Source organism: Filicampus tigris, chromosome 13, assembly GCF_054856515.1.
Source record: "Filicampus tigris isolate MCC_2025a chromosome 13, RoL_Ftig_1.0, whole genome shotgun sequence".
Classification (NCBI taxonomy): domain Eukaryota; kingdom Metazoa; phylum Chordata; class Actinopteri; order Syngnathiformes; family Syngnathidae; genus Filicampus; species Filicampus tigris.
The window spans coordinates 5,999,080-6,012,946 of record NC_141229.1 but is presented as its reverse complement, the minus strand read 5'-3'; the positions used below and the strand labels follow the sequence as shown (position 1 = coordinate 6,012,946).

Below are 13,867 nucleotides of genomic sequence, written 5' to 3'. Positions count from 1 at the left end.
AAAAAAACACACAGACCTACACACAAAAACAGTACACATTACCCCTGCTTTACATAACAAAACCTTCGTGAACATCGACAAATCTGAGTACCAAACTATATTTATTGTATACAGTAGTAAAAGACCACAAATAATGTACAAATCAGTAGAGAAACAAATAACATGTCAAAAGACCTGGGCCCCTTGTAACTTTTTTCTTTTTAGCTAATCCAGCTCAGATGGAGGTTTATTTGTTGTTGGGCGGGATAAAGTGTGCTCGCGTTTCAACGAAAAAAGAACAAAACAAACAAAAACAAAACAAAAACATAGCTGATGACCGAGTATGAGTGATATAGTTTCTATTGTAGATGTACTGAACACTCAAAAACACACTGGGGGCGATGCCATCTATTTCTAATAATAAAGGGTGCATTTACATTAAAAGGGAGGGACTTGGTCGCAGTCTTAAAAACGATTTATATCTGCATTGTTCAAAGCTGCGTGTACTTTTATTCCCATTTTACAGCATTTGTAACTTAACCTGAAGCTTCGACTGTGAAGACCTAAGGAGATGCCCCGCCCCAATGTCAACTCTTGTTGCGTTTGCACTAAATGTTCTTCATTGTCGGCCATTTCACATACACGCAAAAAAAACAAAAAAAAAAGAAACCCTAAAGTGAGGTGGAGATGTTTACAATAATATACTGACTCTATTCATCCATATCCTCATCTTACTGTGTGAATAAATACTTGGCGGTACAGAAGCAATCTCTCTCCCCCTGGACATGCAGAAATAAAAAAAGAAGCAACTAAGCTGTTTGGTCATTTTGAAGTTTTGATACTTATATCCATTCTGAACCGTCTGTACAAAGTCAGATCTTAAAAGACAAAACAAACCAAAGAAATTTAGTGAAAGCAGCTAAAAAGCAAAACACGTTCATGGGAACGGCTCACACCTGCCAGCCTAAAAACTAGTCGATTCCAAAATTACTCACTGGCGACAAAGTTGTTGCATCGTTGGTCCGAACCTGACACCCAGAAAGTGTCAGAAAACCCCTTAATACCCCCCCCCCCAAAAAAAAAATCACATCACAACAGACGTACCTTAAGTGAATAATAACAACAATAATAATAATAATAATAATAATAATAATAATAATAGCTGAGAGGAGCAATGGAAAAGGGTGATGTCAGAGGGCTTGAGTGTCTCGGGTCTGTCAACAGGGTTGAAGGGATCTTAGCAGTGGCCGCCCGTCTGCTGCTGGAAAACGTCTATGGTGTCTTCGTCTTCCATCTCCAGCTTGGAGAAAACAAGCAGGCTGGATTAGTTTTTACGGAAACATTCTTCAGGTACTGTCACCCCCCCACACGCTCGCAGTTTGCCATTGGCAAACTCACCTGCAGTAGTTGCGGATTTTTGAGGTGTGGGGGGGGATTGATCGGGGGGTTGCTGAAAAACTAGTCGCTGTTTTTTGTGCTTGGGCGCCATCTTGTAGCATCTCATTGCCAAGGAACTATGTTAAATTTCAACCTCTTTGGCACACCTAATTAGATGGATCTACTTTGCTTTTAAATGATTCAAATTATTTTGCATTTAAAGGAGAAGTGCACCCCCCCCCCAAAAAATATTATTTTGTACTATGCAGGTCCATTAGTCTAAACACGGCATTCTGATTGATATTGTGTTCATGGAACATGAGTTAAGTAGTTTTTGCCCCTCTCAGGGGTCAGCCATCTTGGCACTTGCCGTCAACTGAAAATGACATCACAGTCGCACAGGTAACAACCAATCATGGCTCAGCATCAGAAAAGAACTGAGCCGTGATTGGTTGTTAAGATACATCACGGGCTGACTTACCTGCGAAGGCGTATCAGTCTCGTTGATGGGCTGCCCGTCAAACCTGAACCTGATCTGCCTTATTGAGAGTCCCTGTATGAACGAGACAATAACAGACAAAGCAAAATTGCACTGTAAGGACTTGAGCAGCATAGAAAAAAATATCCACATTGAATTGGACATGTTCAGATCGGAATTTGACCTGTAAAAAATGCTTGCAAGATCTCAACATTTAAAAAAGTGAAGACAATGCAAGAAACACAAAACGATGTGGTGTGGTGGGCCAGATCAGGCCCCTGAACCTCGAGTTTGACAAAATCAATCACAGTGTAAATATATACAAGGTAGGCTTTTTAAACTAGCTACATTTAGGAAGAGCGGAACGATGAATACGTCTATCAATCTGATGATTATTTTGTCGATTAATCGGATTTAAAAATTCATCACTCAATCATTTATTCAAAAACAGGACGGTATTTATAAATTGACACTACAAAATGCACAAACCAATTATGATTCAGTTACTGGTTTGGTTCGTAACCTGTCAGTAAATAGGCAAAAACGATCATAGCATTTATCATTTCATTTCCTATTACCCTTGCTTCCTTCAATAGTCCTTTCCCCAGCCCTTCTTTAAATAAGTTCCTTTGAAATGTGTACCTTCTTTAAATAAGTTCCTTTGAAACGTGCACACAGTACCTACTTTTTGCCCAGCCTGTATTGTGACCATTTGTGGGTTTAAAACCGCACCAAAATTAGAAGTTGAATCTCACCTGTCGTTCGCAATACGCCTTCATGAGTTTACTGAGGGGTGTGTGCCTTTTGATTTTGAACTGGACCACCGAGCCATCCTGCCCCGCGACCTTGAGGTTGATGTGGTCGTTCTCGGTCTTGACGCCCTCCTGCGTGCATCCAAGGTGAGGTGGACATTTTGTTAAATTCAAAACCTTATTCAGCTAGCAGGAGAGATACAGTCAGTTCATTTGGCATCGTCATTTCGTTTCCATTTAACCCTTATGTACTGTTTGCAAATGACAGCAATTAAAAAATACCCTGCATATGATGCTTTCACCCTGAAACTTTTTGACTTTTCTTAAAGGGACCCATAATACGCAATAATGAAACTATTAAAAAAGGTCATCCTGTATAGGCTAAGATTTAGCGGTTCCGATCAGGCTTTTATGCCACCGATTCCGATCATCCATGAGTGACATCGGCCGATATCGATTCCGATCACATGGATTAGCTACACACTTTTATATTTATGAGCTGCTCAGTGCTCACTAACAATTATTTTAATAATTGATAAATCTGTCAATTATTTTTTAGATTGATGAATTCTTTTCTGGATTGATGGATCAGATTTTTAATCATAATTCCATGCAAATTTCCATTGCTTTACTATACAAAAACAGGACATCATTTCAAATTGACAGTGCAGAAAATGCCCTAACATACATTATGATTCAGTCGCTAGTTTGGTCTGTAACATGCAGTGTTAAGGAAAGGGGACACCACGCTGCACACAGGCTGGTCTCTAGTGGGCAGTAGGCTGCAAAGTACGGGCTCTGGGTAATCATTTTTTGTGATCAGCAATGAAAGGCATTGATCAACATATGCCGATCATATAAATCAGGCAATTGGTGGCCGATTGCCAACTAAAATTGTTTTTAGATTCACCAGTATGTGTTAAATTAGCAAAAAAAAAAAAAAAGTGTAGCTGTTGGGATAGTGGTAACCGCGTTCATAATGAAGGTTGAAACACTTCAGAGAACTGTCTGCATTCCCACCACATTAGCCCAGGTTCCAGCAGAAACACGCACGTATTGATCTATGAAAGGTCACTGAGGATTTTTTTTTTTTAAACATTGTTTAACGACTAATCATGGCTACGTACACAATTTGAAAACATAAAGCTTATGATGGAATACAGGTAATTATTATGAGGATATTCATAGCTACATGTATGTCCAGTATGTCAGGGTTAAAACGTAAAGGTGAAGTATAAAATGTCACCCGCGGCAAATCTAAAATAATATTAAACACAATAGCGAAGGCCTCAAACTACAGCCTCATAGCCCCAATGGCGCTAACGTTAGCATGTTAGCTCCGAGGCTAGTAGGTGGAGACATCAGACGTTCACAAACGATGCAATTTGGCCCCCGGCTAGCCACGCTAGTAGGCTCGTTTCGTCCTAATATGCTGCAAAAAACACTGCGGTTAATAAAAAGCACAACATTGCGGCTGCGTAACGTGAAACATTGCGTTAATGTGGTATTATGTGCTAGCCGTCAACCTATTGTGACCGGCGAGGGTTTGCGGCAATTGCGCATATCGCATAGTGCCCTTTCGAAAAAGACAAAAACAAAAAAGAAAAGAAAAATCCTAAAACGACGGTAACTGTGATTTACAGATATAGTGAATAAAAAGCTCAAGAACGTTGAAGGGTTTAAACATAAATAAGCGCGAACTCTCATTCATTTGCGAAACAAACACTGCGCCAATTTGAGAGAAACGTGCACAAACCAGGCCGTTTTCCCATGGCACAAATACCCTTCGACAAGACATCACTTTTTTTTTTCCTTTTTTTGTTTTGTTCTGAATCTCACCTTTGGCTTTTCCTCTGACATGGCTGTCGGATTTCCTGATGCGATTTTACAGGGGGAGAAAGGATTAAAAAAACGCCGGTAGACTGCGTGTTTGTATTTTATTTTGTCTTCCTGCCGCCTTCGCTCCTTGCTTCTCCTCCTCCGGTGACGGAAGCGCGCGTCGAACAGCTCTGGCGGGGAGATCATTGGATGCTTGGCGACACGTGACCTCTAGGTCGCGGGAGCGCGGTGGCGGGAGCGCGCTGCCACCCTCAAATCCTCGGCCACGCGCACAGGGAGGACTGTTGGGAGTTGAAGGTCTTACCGCCCCTCGGGTTGGAATTGAATTGCAGTTTTAAAGTTGTAAAACTTTAAAAAGAAATACATGGTAAATAGTCAAGTAAACAATTACCGATGAATTGTTAATTTATCGTTGCGCCGCTACTAGTGAGAACTATGCAAAACAGTCTGTCTGACTTGACAGTGCCAATATTTTCATAGTGTCCAATGTTTTTTTTCCTTCTTAAGATTTACACTTATTTGTGTACTCTGGGGCTTTTGATTTACCTTACGTGACCAATTGTTTAAATAATGTATAACAGATCTCTTAGTGTTTACTAAAATACAGACTGATGTATTGCTTGGCTTTGTTGAAAAAAAATAGAAGATATTGTAAAAATAATTGAAAATTAAATTGCAATATTGAAGGGGGGAAAAAAAAAAATCACAATTACATTATTCTTCCCAACTCAGCACCCACAAACATAACACACAGTGTGGATGGTGTCAGTTTTATTTTTCAAATTCCTACAAAACGTTTATCTTTACAAGATGTATCGGTGACTGAACGACACACATTCGCCATAAATTAAGAAACATTTTAAAAACAGACAAAAATGCAAAAAAGAGGGCACCAAACAAACGTGTCACCAATTTCTGAAACACGGCGAGAGCTGCAGCAACAGGCAAAAAAAAAAAAAAAAAAAAAAATCCCTAATGCTAAAATTCTAAAATTCAGCAGCTGCACTAATACATTTTAAGACACTTGGAAAGCGGGTGTAACAAACCTTCAAGAAATGGTTGTTCAGGAGCCAAACAGGACATTAAAATATAAAAACCAAAACAATTTAAGACTGGATATGAGTCAACAGAGCCCATAGAAAACTAATTGTGATAATGTTGGCTGTGAAACAATTGGAAAAATAAAAGGATTCCAAGCAAATCACTGCAGCTATACAGTTGAGTTTCTCGCATGTATTCGCAGCTGTCACAATGGTGAACGTGGTCAAGGCATGAGCCGCGAGTGGTGGTTTAGCTCAAGCTCTAAAAATTGGACCTGCTTCTGAGGATGTTTCAGCAGCAAATGGGACCGTGCAGTGGAAAAAGGGGCAATATAGCGTTCTTTTACGGCCTCTTGGCTCGTCACGCAACATTCCTGTTCATTGGCTGGCTCTAATCATTAAATTACAACAAAAATAAAAATAATAAACAGGTGTTTTGTTAAATAAAGTCCCGGTGTATGAATCCTCTCATCCAAATCGGGAATAGGGATTTGGTCCACTTAGGCCTGGCGGAAAATCCACAAAGTTAGAATGTTACTATTGTTTTAAAAAAAGAAAAAAAATATCCATCAACCAAGCAAGAAGCCTCACCATATTTCTTCCTGATATCATCATGTCTTTGTTTCATCTCGGCCCGCCTGCAAAGACAAAAGCACTAATCATGACCACAAACTAGTTACAGGTGAAAATAAGTGTGACGTGCACATACTAGATGATCTAAACCAAAAGCTATGTTGCCAGAAAGTTTTTAACATGCAGAAAACATGAATGCGCAATGGCAGTGCTTTTTTTTTTTTTTTTTTTTGCAATCTTGAATCCAGGTCAGGACTTAATGCAAATCGGTTATTACCTCAGATTAGTGTACATTCCCATAATTACACCATGACGCAATACTGAATATTCTATTATAATATATTATTTCTATTTGATCTGTTTCCGTTTCTCTCTCCAATGTTAATAGGTTGTATTCATGATTATGTTACATTATAATAACGTCGGGCTAACCAAAAATGGCAAGTCAAAACGGTGGTTTGTGATTGTGTGCAACTATATATCTCAATATTGATAGATAGTAATTATACATACAATTACTATTTTCTCCATATATCTATCTATCTATCTATCTATCTATCTATCTATATAAGGGGCGGAGCCAGAATGTGGCTAAATCTGGGTGGGCCTGAATATTTCTCTCACTGAGCACAGTCTTCTTTTCCTGACACATCGTATATTCAAATAAAATGACAAAGTGACTAATATGAAGTTCAGATCTTCCTTAAACAACCACAATTATGCCATTCTTAAATATTGAATACAATAAAAAAAAAACACAACAAAACACAAATTCAAAAATAATGTCATAATTTACAAAAAAATTCAAAGTATATTTTTTTCCATGAATCTCACTGGGTGGGCAGTCTGTCAATCAACCCATGGCTCCGCCCCTCCTAAATACATATATAAAAAAATATATTACCTCTCCTCCTGTTTGGTTTTCGACCTGTTCGCCTGCCTGTCCATCTTGGCCAGGAACCTTGACGATCTGGCACAGAGAAAGCCGGAATTAAATTACAATTACATCGTCAAATACTTTACAAAGGTTTCCAAAGAAAATATGGCAAGACTGGTGATTGCTTTTTTGAACCGTGGACTTAAAGCGGAAGTCGACCCAAACATTTTTTTTCCAGAATATGTTTTATGCAGGCCCACTCGTCTATGTTCTGTTCCAGGTTTGAGTTTTTTACTTGCTTCCATCACCAATTAAAGTATACATAGAAATGTACATTTTTAATTAAAAAAAAAATTGGCTTTCTGAATGTGTAACCCGCTTTGATAACTGACTTAAATTGATGAGAATTGGCGCTGTACAAATGAAATTGACTTGAGTTGGCAGACAAATGACAATCCCTAGCCAAGTGTACGTTACCAGACTCACCCAACGTTTTCACACTTGCAGCAGCAGAACATACAGATCAGCAGGGCGATGATGACAACGCCACCCAGTACCGCAAGAGTGATGATCAAGTTCTGGAAGTTCACTGAGCCAAAGAGAAAGCGTCAACACACGCGAGTCCAAATTTTTTAACAGCAATATATATATATTTTTTAGGCCTTTTTGCCAATTCCAATAATTGGCAGGAAAAAAATTCAGGTAAATGATTAATCGGCCGGTTAATAAATAAATAAATAAACCTCATGCTTTTGTGCTTGGTGGCAGTAAACTAATACTGGGTCACGTTACAGTAAATTGCATAGGTATACCTAATGTTGTGACCCGTGAGTGTGTGTGTGTGTGTGTGTGTGTGTGTATATTCTGTGAGTGTATCGGCTTACTCCAACACAGGCCCCAGCGTGCGTCATTGAGCGGACAAAGTGAATGCGGTGGAAGGATTGTCCTCACTGGATACGTCACACACGTCTTGGTTGTGATACACCACAAACACTGTGTGGGAAAAAAAAAAAAAAAAAAAAAAAAAGAATGATTAATACAAAATTATTCATGGCCGCTCTGGAATTTAATAAAAGATTGACGATAGAGGGGGGGAGGAGGAGGAGGAGTGGGGAGGGACAGAATGTGATCAGTTACTGCTCAAACCGGTCGGACAGGTGCGGACATGGAGGAGTTTTTCTTTGGCCTCTTTCGACTTCCCTTACACGACACAAACACACTAAATAAAACAAAGGCTTCCTTTGGGCTTGCTTACCGTCACGTTGTTCAGACATTGCTCGCAGCTGGTCCCGTTCATGGACTCGCAAACTGTGTCAGGAGAAGATTAAAAACAAATAAATGCAGTGTTGACATTTTTCACTTCGCCAGGCAAAGTAACAGTGATGTGTAAATACCGTGAGGCAGAGAGGGCAAAAGTACAAACAATCACATTCTTCTTAAGTAGAAGTGCAGATACTTTTGTAAAAAAAAAATAAAATAAATAAAATACAAATAAAAAATTTTAAAAATAGTCCTGGAAAAGTAGAGGTACTAAGATAAATTTTTTGTTTTTTTCTTTTTGGGAAAAATCCACTTTACTTTTTTTTTCCAGATTGTAACATTTTTTTAACACCCAAAGCAAATGGTTTTGACATTTGCTACAAATCATTTTGTGGCAGATAACGTCAAACCATTCTCTTAGATAAGGCCACGGACGGGGAATGTCTTGCTTCTCGAAATCTGTTGTCATTGTTGTTGAGGCTACCTGTGATTTATATCCCTACAAACGTTTTTTACACTGTAAGTCCCCCAAGATCTCAATCGATCAACATCTCAATCGCTGTTTATTTTAAAGTATTAATGATTATTTATTTATAAATATATACATATTTATTTACTTTGAAATATTTTTAAAGTAACATGCCTCAAAGTAAGGAGGAGAATGAACAAATATCTGTTTCCAAATGCAGGGAGTAAATGTAAAAAGTTGTCAGAAAAAAAACAAATACTCAAGTAGAGAAAATCCTCAGTCAGTAAAGTAAAGTATTTGTACTTTACTACTTTCTATCAATGCCATGAGGACTAAATGAGGCCCTTGGTGGTGTTTGTTGAGTACTTGGCATCCCATTGGGAATTTCTCCATGGAGACAGAGGGTGGAGTAACACTTTGGTGTCTTCAACGAGACAGCTTGCTTCAAGACGCATTTTCTGATATTGACAGCGCCACAAAATTGATAGTTGTGTAATTTCACATCACAAGCATTTTTTTAAATCCACTTTTGCACCTGCCCCCTTAACCTTAAAAGAATACAGTGGTTCTTCATATAAAGTAACACCGTTTGTACTTTCTTTCGTAAAAAGAGGGGAAACAAAAACCGAACAAATTTGTTACACCGAAGAAAACAGACGAGCAAAAACACGGCGTGAGTAATGGGTCACCTTTGGAGGTTTTTCGACATAATAACTCCAAAACTAACAAGTTAATAAAGACGTCGACATTTCTTCTTCTACCTTTATCAGTAAGGACTCTGACGCCAAAAAAATGTCATATTTTTATACAAGCTAGCGCCGCAAAGTCGTTAGCAAATACGCGAACAAGAAAGGAAAAAAGCAGCTTCTTCTTACCTACACCAGGTGCGGCAGTTTGTGCTAAAGCTGTCGTCGAAGAAAGCGCAACAAGGAGGACAACTGGGGCAAAACTCCTTAAATCCATCTCGGTTTGACTACTAATTCTGATATTCCTTCGTTATTTGTGTGTAAATGTTGCTATAGTTCCAGTGAACGTAGGGGAGGAAGGCGACCGTCTCCTTCGGATTCTTAACGCGAAATTGCCGAGAAGAACCAGTTAGAAGCTAAAATTCTGGCACACGAACTAATGAGGAGGCGTGTTGCAATTTCTTTCCAGTGAGGAAATGCTCAAGACATTTTCAATGCGTCATACAATCAAAAATACAGAAAACTATTTTGTGTTTAAAAAAAAAAAAAAAAAAAGATTATATATTTTGGATAAGAAAATTAAGTATTTTTTGTTCAGATTTTAAAATGTTTATACTTATTAATTACAATCAAATAAAAATAATAAATAATGTAATAAATAATTTTAAACGTAAAATACTGGCGTTTGAAAATTGAATCAGAGAATGCAATGTCTTTATTGTAATTGCTCCCATTTTAATTAATTCTTATTATTAATTTTTTTTTTAAACGAAATGAATTCACTGTCAACAAGGGGCGCTCAGAGGTGGGCCACCGGAGGCCCCGGACAGCCACGGTACACAAGATGTTTGGGAATCAACTTGCATTAAATGAACAAATTGTAACAACACAAAAGGAAACGATTAAAAAAAGAGAGTTAAAAAAAACAACAAAAAAAACAATTCAGGTCCTGATGATATGAGTGTTTACATGCCTTGAATGTAATTTATATCGGTCACAAGAAAACCAGTTACATCAGAGAACAATTCCCATAATTTATTAAAGCATGTTTTTTAAATTCAGTTCAAAATAAAAAATAACACACATATTTCTCTCTCTCTTTTTTTTGTCTCAACAAGCACAATGTTTAAAGATGATAATAAGCATAACATGTAAACATAATAATAATAAATAAAAAGACCCACGCTGGCCGCCTGCGGCTGATGGCAGGATACATTTTTTTCCCCCGTCACCCCACCCGGGATCGCATACTGCTTAAGTTCTTGTTGGGTTAAGCATAAGTGACAGACAGAAGCATAGAGATAGAACACATAGAACAGGCGGCTCCAGGGTCCTTGTTTTGTTATGGCTTCTTCAGTTTTGCTCTTATTTATTGCCAAAAGTTCAAGCTGGATGGAAACGTTCTTTTATCCTACCGTGTGCAATGCATCGTGGGCCATAGCGATCACTAAACACATTGAGGTTCTGTAAGGTCATCTACAGTGGATACTAGAGAAAGTGAGGATGCCCCAAACTCAGCTTCCTCTCTTCCAAAGGATTCCTGAAGGTAACCTCTCTTGGGTTTTTAAGAGGTGTTCACATTTTTAGAGTGCCAGAGCCCAGAACTAAATCCAAATAACAATGAAGGGTCCTTGGTGAGAACCCTCCGGGTCTTGAAGGGTTGGGAACCTGGGTTGGATTCCCCCCAGGGTTCTAGCAGGATTGCTTGGGGAGGAGCTGGGTCCATGTACCCATTCCCAGCCCCCCCCCCCACAATTCAGAGTCAGACCCTCCTGCCTGACCCAAATGGGTGCTGGCTCTTCTGACGTAGAAGTGTACTTTTGGGATAGCAGTGAACGGGCCAAATTAAAACTGAAAACCTGTGGGTTGGCCTCAAGTTTAACTTACAGCCAACCTGTAAATAGATGGCATAAATGGCCCCGCCCTGCGTCAAGATGCAATGACATCACTGTCAGTCCTAACATTCACACATACCATCACTCATGTTATGCAAAATCCACATTTCTGTCCCCTCACAGTTTCATGTATTTCCCCAAATAGAGGCCAGAGGGGGCGTTAATTTACTCAACTGCAGATGGGAAGAGGCGCATTAGCTCCCAAGAACATCAAAATTGCAGAGCGGGTACACGCCAGTTTACTGGAATGCGTTAAAGAACGCCGTCTCCGGCGAGATCGGAAGACTCTACACTGATTATGTGCTGTTGGTTGCTGCTGTTTTGGTTAGCAACAGAGCTGAATTGAGCTCAGCAGTTAAGTATTTAATTCCTGTGTGGACAATAGTATTAATGAACTGCTCTAGCTACCCACTGGGGAAGGCATTTGTTTGTCTTAAGTGGATGACAACAACAATAGATAAGCTGATGCCACAGTTTGAGGAAATACGGTATGCACCTTTTAAATCAGCATTTTTTTAAATACACGACGCAGCCCTCCTCCATCAACACACTCATCAATACACTATCTTAATAAATACATAACCTCATCCCTCCCTCCCATTAAAAGTCCCCATGCTCTTTCTTCCCCTTTAACACACAATCACAACACCATCGTTTGCTTAGTCATATAAATACATCTCATTTCCAAGGAATACATTTGTTACTTCTCTTCATTTCTTTTTCAATATGATGCAGTTTGGATTACAGTGTGATACACACACATACACACACACACACACACACACATACACACAGCAGCATTCCACACACAGCACTTTTAGCGGAGAGGTTGTTGTACAGTAATAATAATAGCAGTACCAGAAAGTTAAGTCACATGGAAACACACGTACGAACAGATTGGTGCACTTATGTCATTTTTGCATTAAAGAAAAAAAACAGTCAGCATGATCAGACAAGCTTATACAGTACTAAAAGCATGAAAAAAAATATTCAATGATAAATTCCTCCAAACACCGTGTTTCTCTGTGAGTCACATGAATGGCACTGCCAGTGAATGACACCCTTTAAATTGCTCGTATCTTACACTAGAGGTGTCACACTGCCTTCAGCGTAGACTCTCTATATAGGTTGTACAGTGCCGTGACCGCCAAAAATTCAATAACTCTTATTCCGTGTGATATACAGTACAAAAACAATACAACTCGGTTCAGTTTGTGTTTGAATATACAGTCAAAACACACAACATGTGAGTGGAATGCGTTACGCCACATTGGTGGTCTTTCCTTGAAATGGCTCCGAAGCATTCCAAGCAGCTTTCTTTTTGGCTGGAGTTTCTTCTTATGGCCACACAGTGGCACTGGTGAGTGAATGTCTTCTTTTTTTACCCCCTTGTCCAAAAAGAAGAGACCCAACCCCCCCGCGGCGACAGATGCAATAAAAGTGAAGTCACAGAAAAGACACAGAGCGACAAAAGCAAGCAAGAATTCAACGCTGTAACTTAACAATATGCGACGGGAGTGAAGTCAAATGCACGACTAAAGAAAGAGAAAGACTAAAGAGCTTGAAGCAGAATGTCTGGCAGTGCAACAAAGGGGGTTACCCCCACTCCCTTGGGTCCTAGGAGGTAGCCCCCGCCTTGATGCTGGGAATTTCTGGGGGTGAGATGCCACTCCTTGGATCTTCGGAGTCGGGGGATCCTGGGTCTTAAGATGAAACCCCCTGCATGTCCCAAGAGATAGCCCAACTTCGTCCTGGGGTGGTGGAGTCCCTAAAAGGGAGCCGTACCCTGGGGCCTCAGAGGCAGCCCCACCCTGGTTCCTGGAGGGAGATATGGAAGAGGGCCCCAAAGCACCCTAGGAGGAAGCCCAAACATGGCCCTGCGGCGGCTAGGAGAGAGACTCCCCAGTCCACGCAGATCTTTGAGGGCTCTAGAGTGTAGAAATCAGGCCCAGGATTTTGCCGCCCCAGGTCATAGGATTGGGTCCAAGAAGGGACACCCACCCCCAGGTCCTAGGAAGTAGCCCCCCTGGGTCCTGGGGGAGTGGCGCTCATAGACGTAAGCCCTCCTACTTGACCCTAGGAGGCAGGACCTCCTAGGTCCTGTGTGGGAGACCGCCCGCAAATATTTGAATGTAGCCCCCACCCCATTCTTGGAAAAGAGCCCTCACATGGAGCCCCCATGAGCCAAAATAGGACAGGACAGATGACAGGGGCTTTGTGCTTGAGGCCCACAAAGAAGGAAATCTGAGCGTTTGGAGTGTGCTTGAACATCTACATGCAAGGGCTACAACTGGACTAATGTACTCTATGTGAAATGACTGTCCTCCAAAATCCAATTCCATGTGTCATGCTTGAATATAAAAATCCCAAAATGTAGTTAACCCAGTTCGATTGATCCCCGTGACTTCAGCGTCCACTTGGCAGGGACTGGTGAGACTGCCTCTGTCCGGGATGGGCATCGCGAGCCGCCGGGGGTAAGCAATGGCTCTGATTGGCCAACGGGCAATCACCTGACCCACGAGCTGGCGACGCTGGTGACCGACATGATGCTGCAGCGTTTTTTCACCATCATGTTAATGTAAGCCCTCATGATCTTGGTGACCTCGCCAACCTACAGACACATTTCAATATTAGAGGACTGA

At 40.4% G+C, this 13,867-nt stretch overlaps 3 protein-coding genes across 7 annotated transcripts in view; all 3 read right to left on the bottom strand.

Moving 5' to 3' along the window:
- Window positions 1–82: 82 nt before the first annotated feature.
- On the bottom strand, window positions 83–4,635 carry sumo3a (small ubiquitin like modifier 3a). The gene is made up of 4 exons (XM_086049205.1): window positions 4,426–4,635; window positions 2,590–2,718; window positions 1,838–1,909; window positions 83–1,279 (listed from the first exon to the last, which is right to left on the bottom strand). The coding sequence occupies exons 1-4, from the start codon at window positions 4,609–4,611 to the stop codon at window positions 1,217–1,219; spliced, it is 450 nt and encodes a 149-aa protein (XP_085905331.1). The 5' UTR covers window positions 4,612–4,635; the 3' UTR covers window positions 83–1,216.
- A 546-nt stretch (window positions 4,636–5,181) lies between these two features.
- pttg1ipa (PTTG1 interacting protein a) lies at window positions 5,182–9,775 on the bottom strand. The gene is made up of 7 exons (XM_086050561.1): window positions 9,520–9,775; window positions 8,171–8,223; window positions 7,800–7,908; window positions 7,402–7,504; window positions 6,943–7,008; window positions 6,057–6,103; window positions 5,182–5,971 (listed from the first exon to the last, which is right to left on the bottom strand). The coding sequence occupies exons 1-7, from the start codon at window positions 9,605–9,607 to the stop codon at window positions 5,934–5,936; spliced, it is 504 nt and encodes a 167-aa protein (XP_085906687.1). The 5' UTR covers window positions 9,608–9,775; the 3' UTR covers window positions 5,182–5,933.
- A 569-nt stretch (window positions 9,776–10,344) lies between these two features.
- Window positions 10,345–13,867, bottom strand: part of myo10l1 (myosin X, like 1) — a 40,545-nt gene continuing 37,022 nt past the window's right edge. For 4 of the 5 annotated variants that reach the window (XM_086049282.1, XM_086049284.1, XM_086049285.1 and 1 more), the window contains exon 44: window positions 10,345–13,836. In XM_086049282.1, the coding sequence (XP_085905408.1) occupies window positions 13,732–13,836 (105 nt within the window). In that variant the 3' untranslated portion in view covers window positions 10,345–13,731. The remainder of the gene's footprint in view (window positions 13,837–13,867) is intronic. The other variant, XM_086049283.1, reaches the window with a different exon arrangement.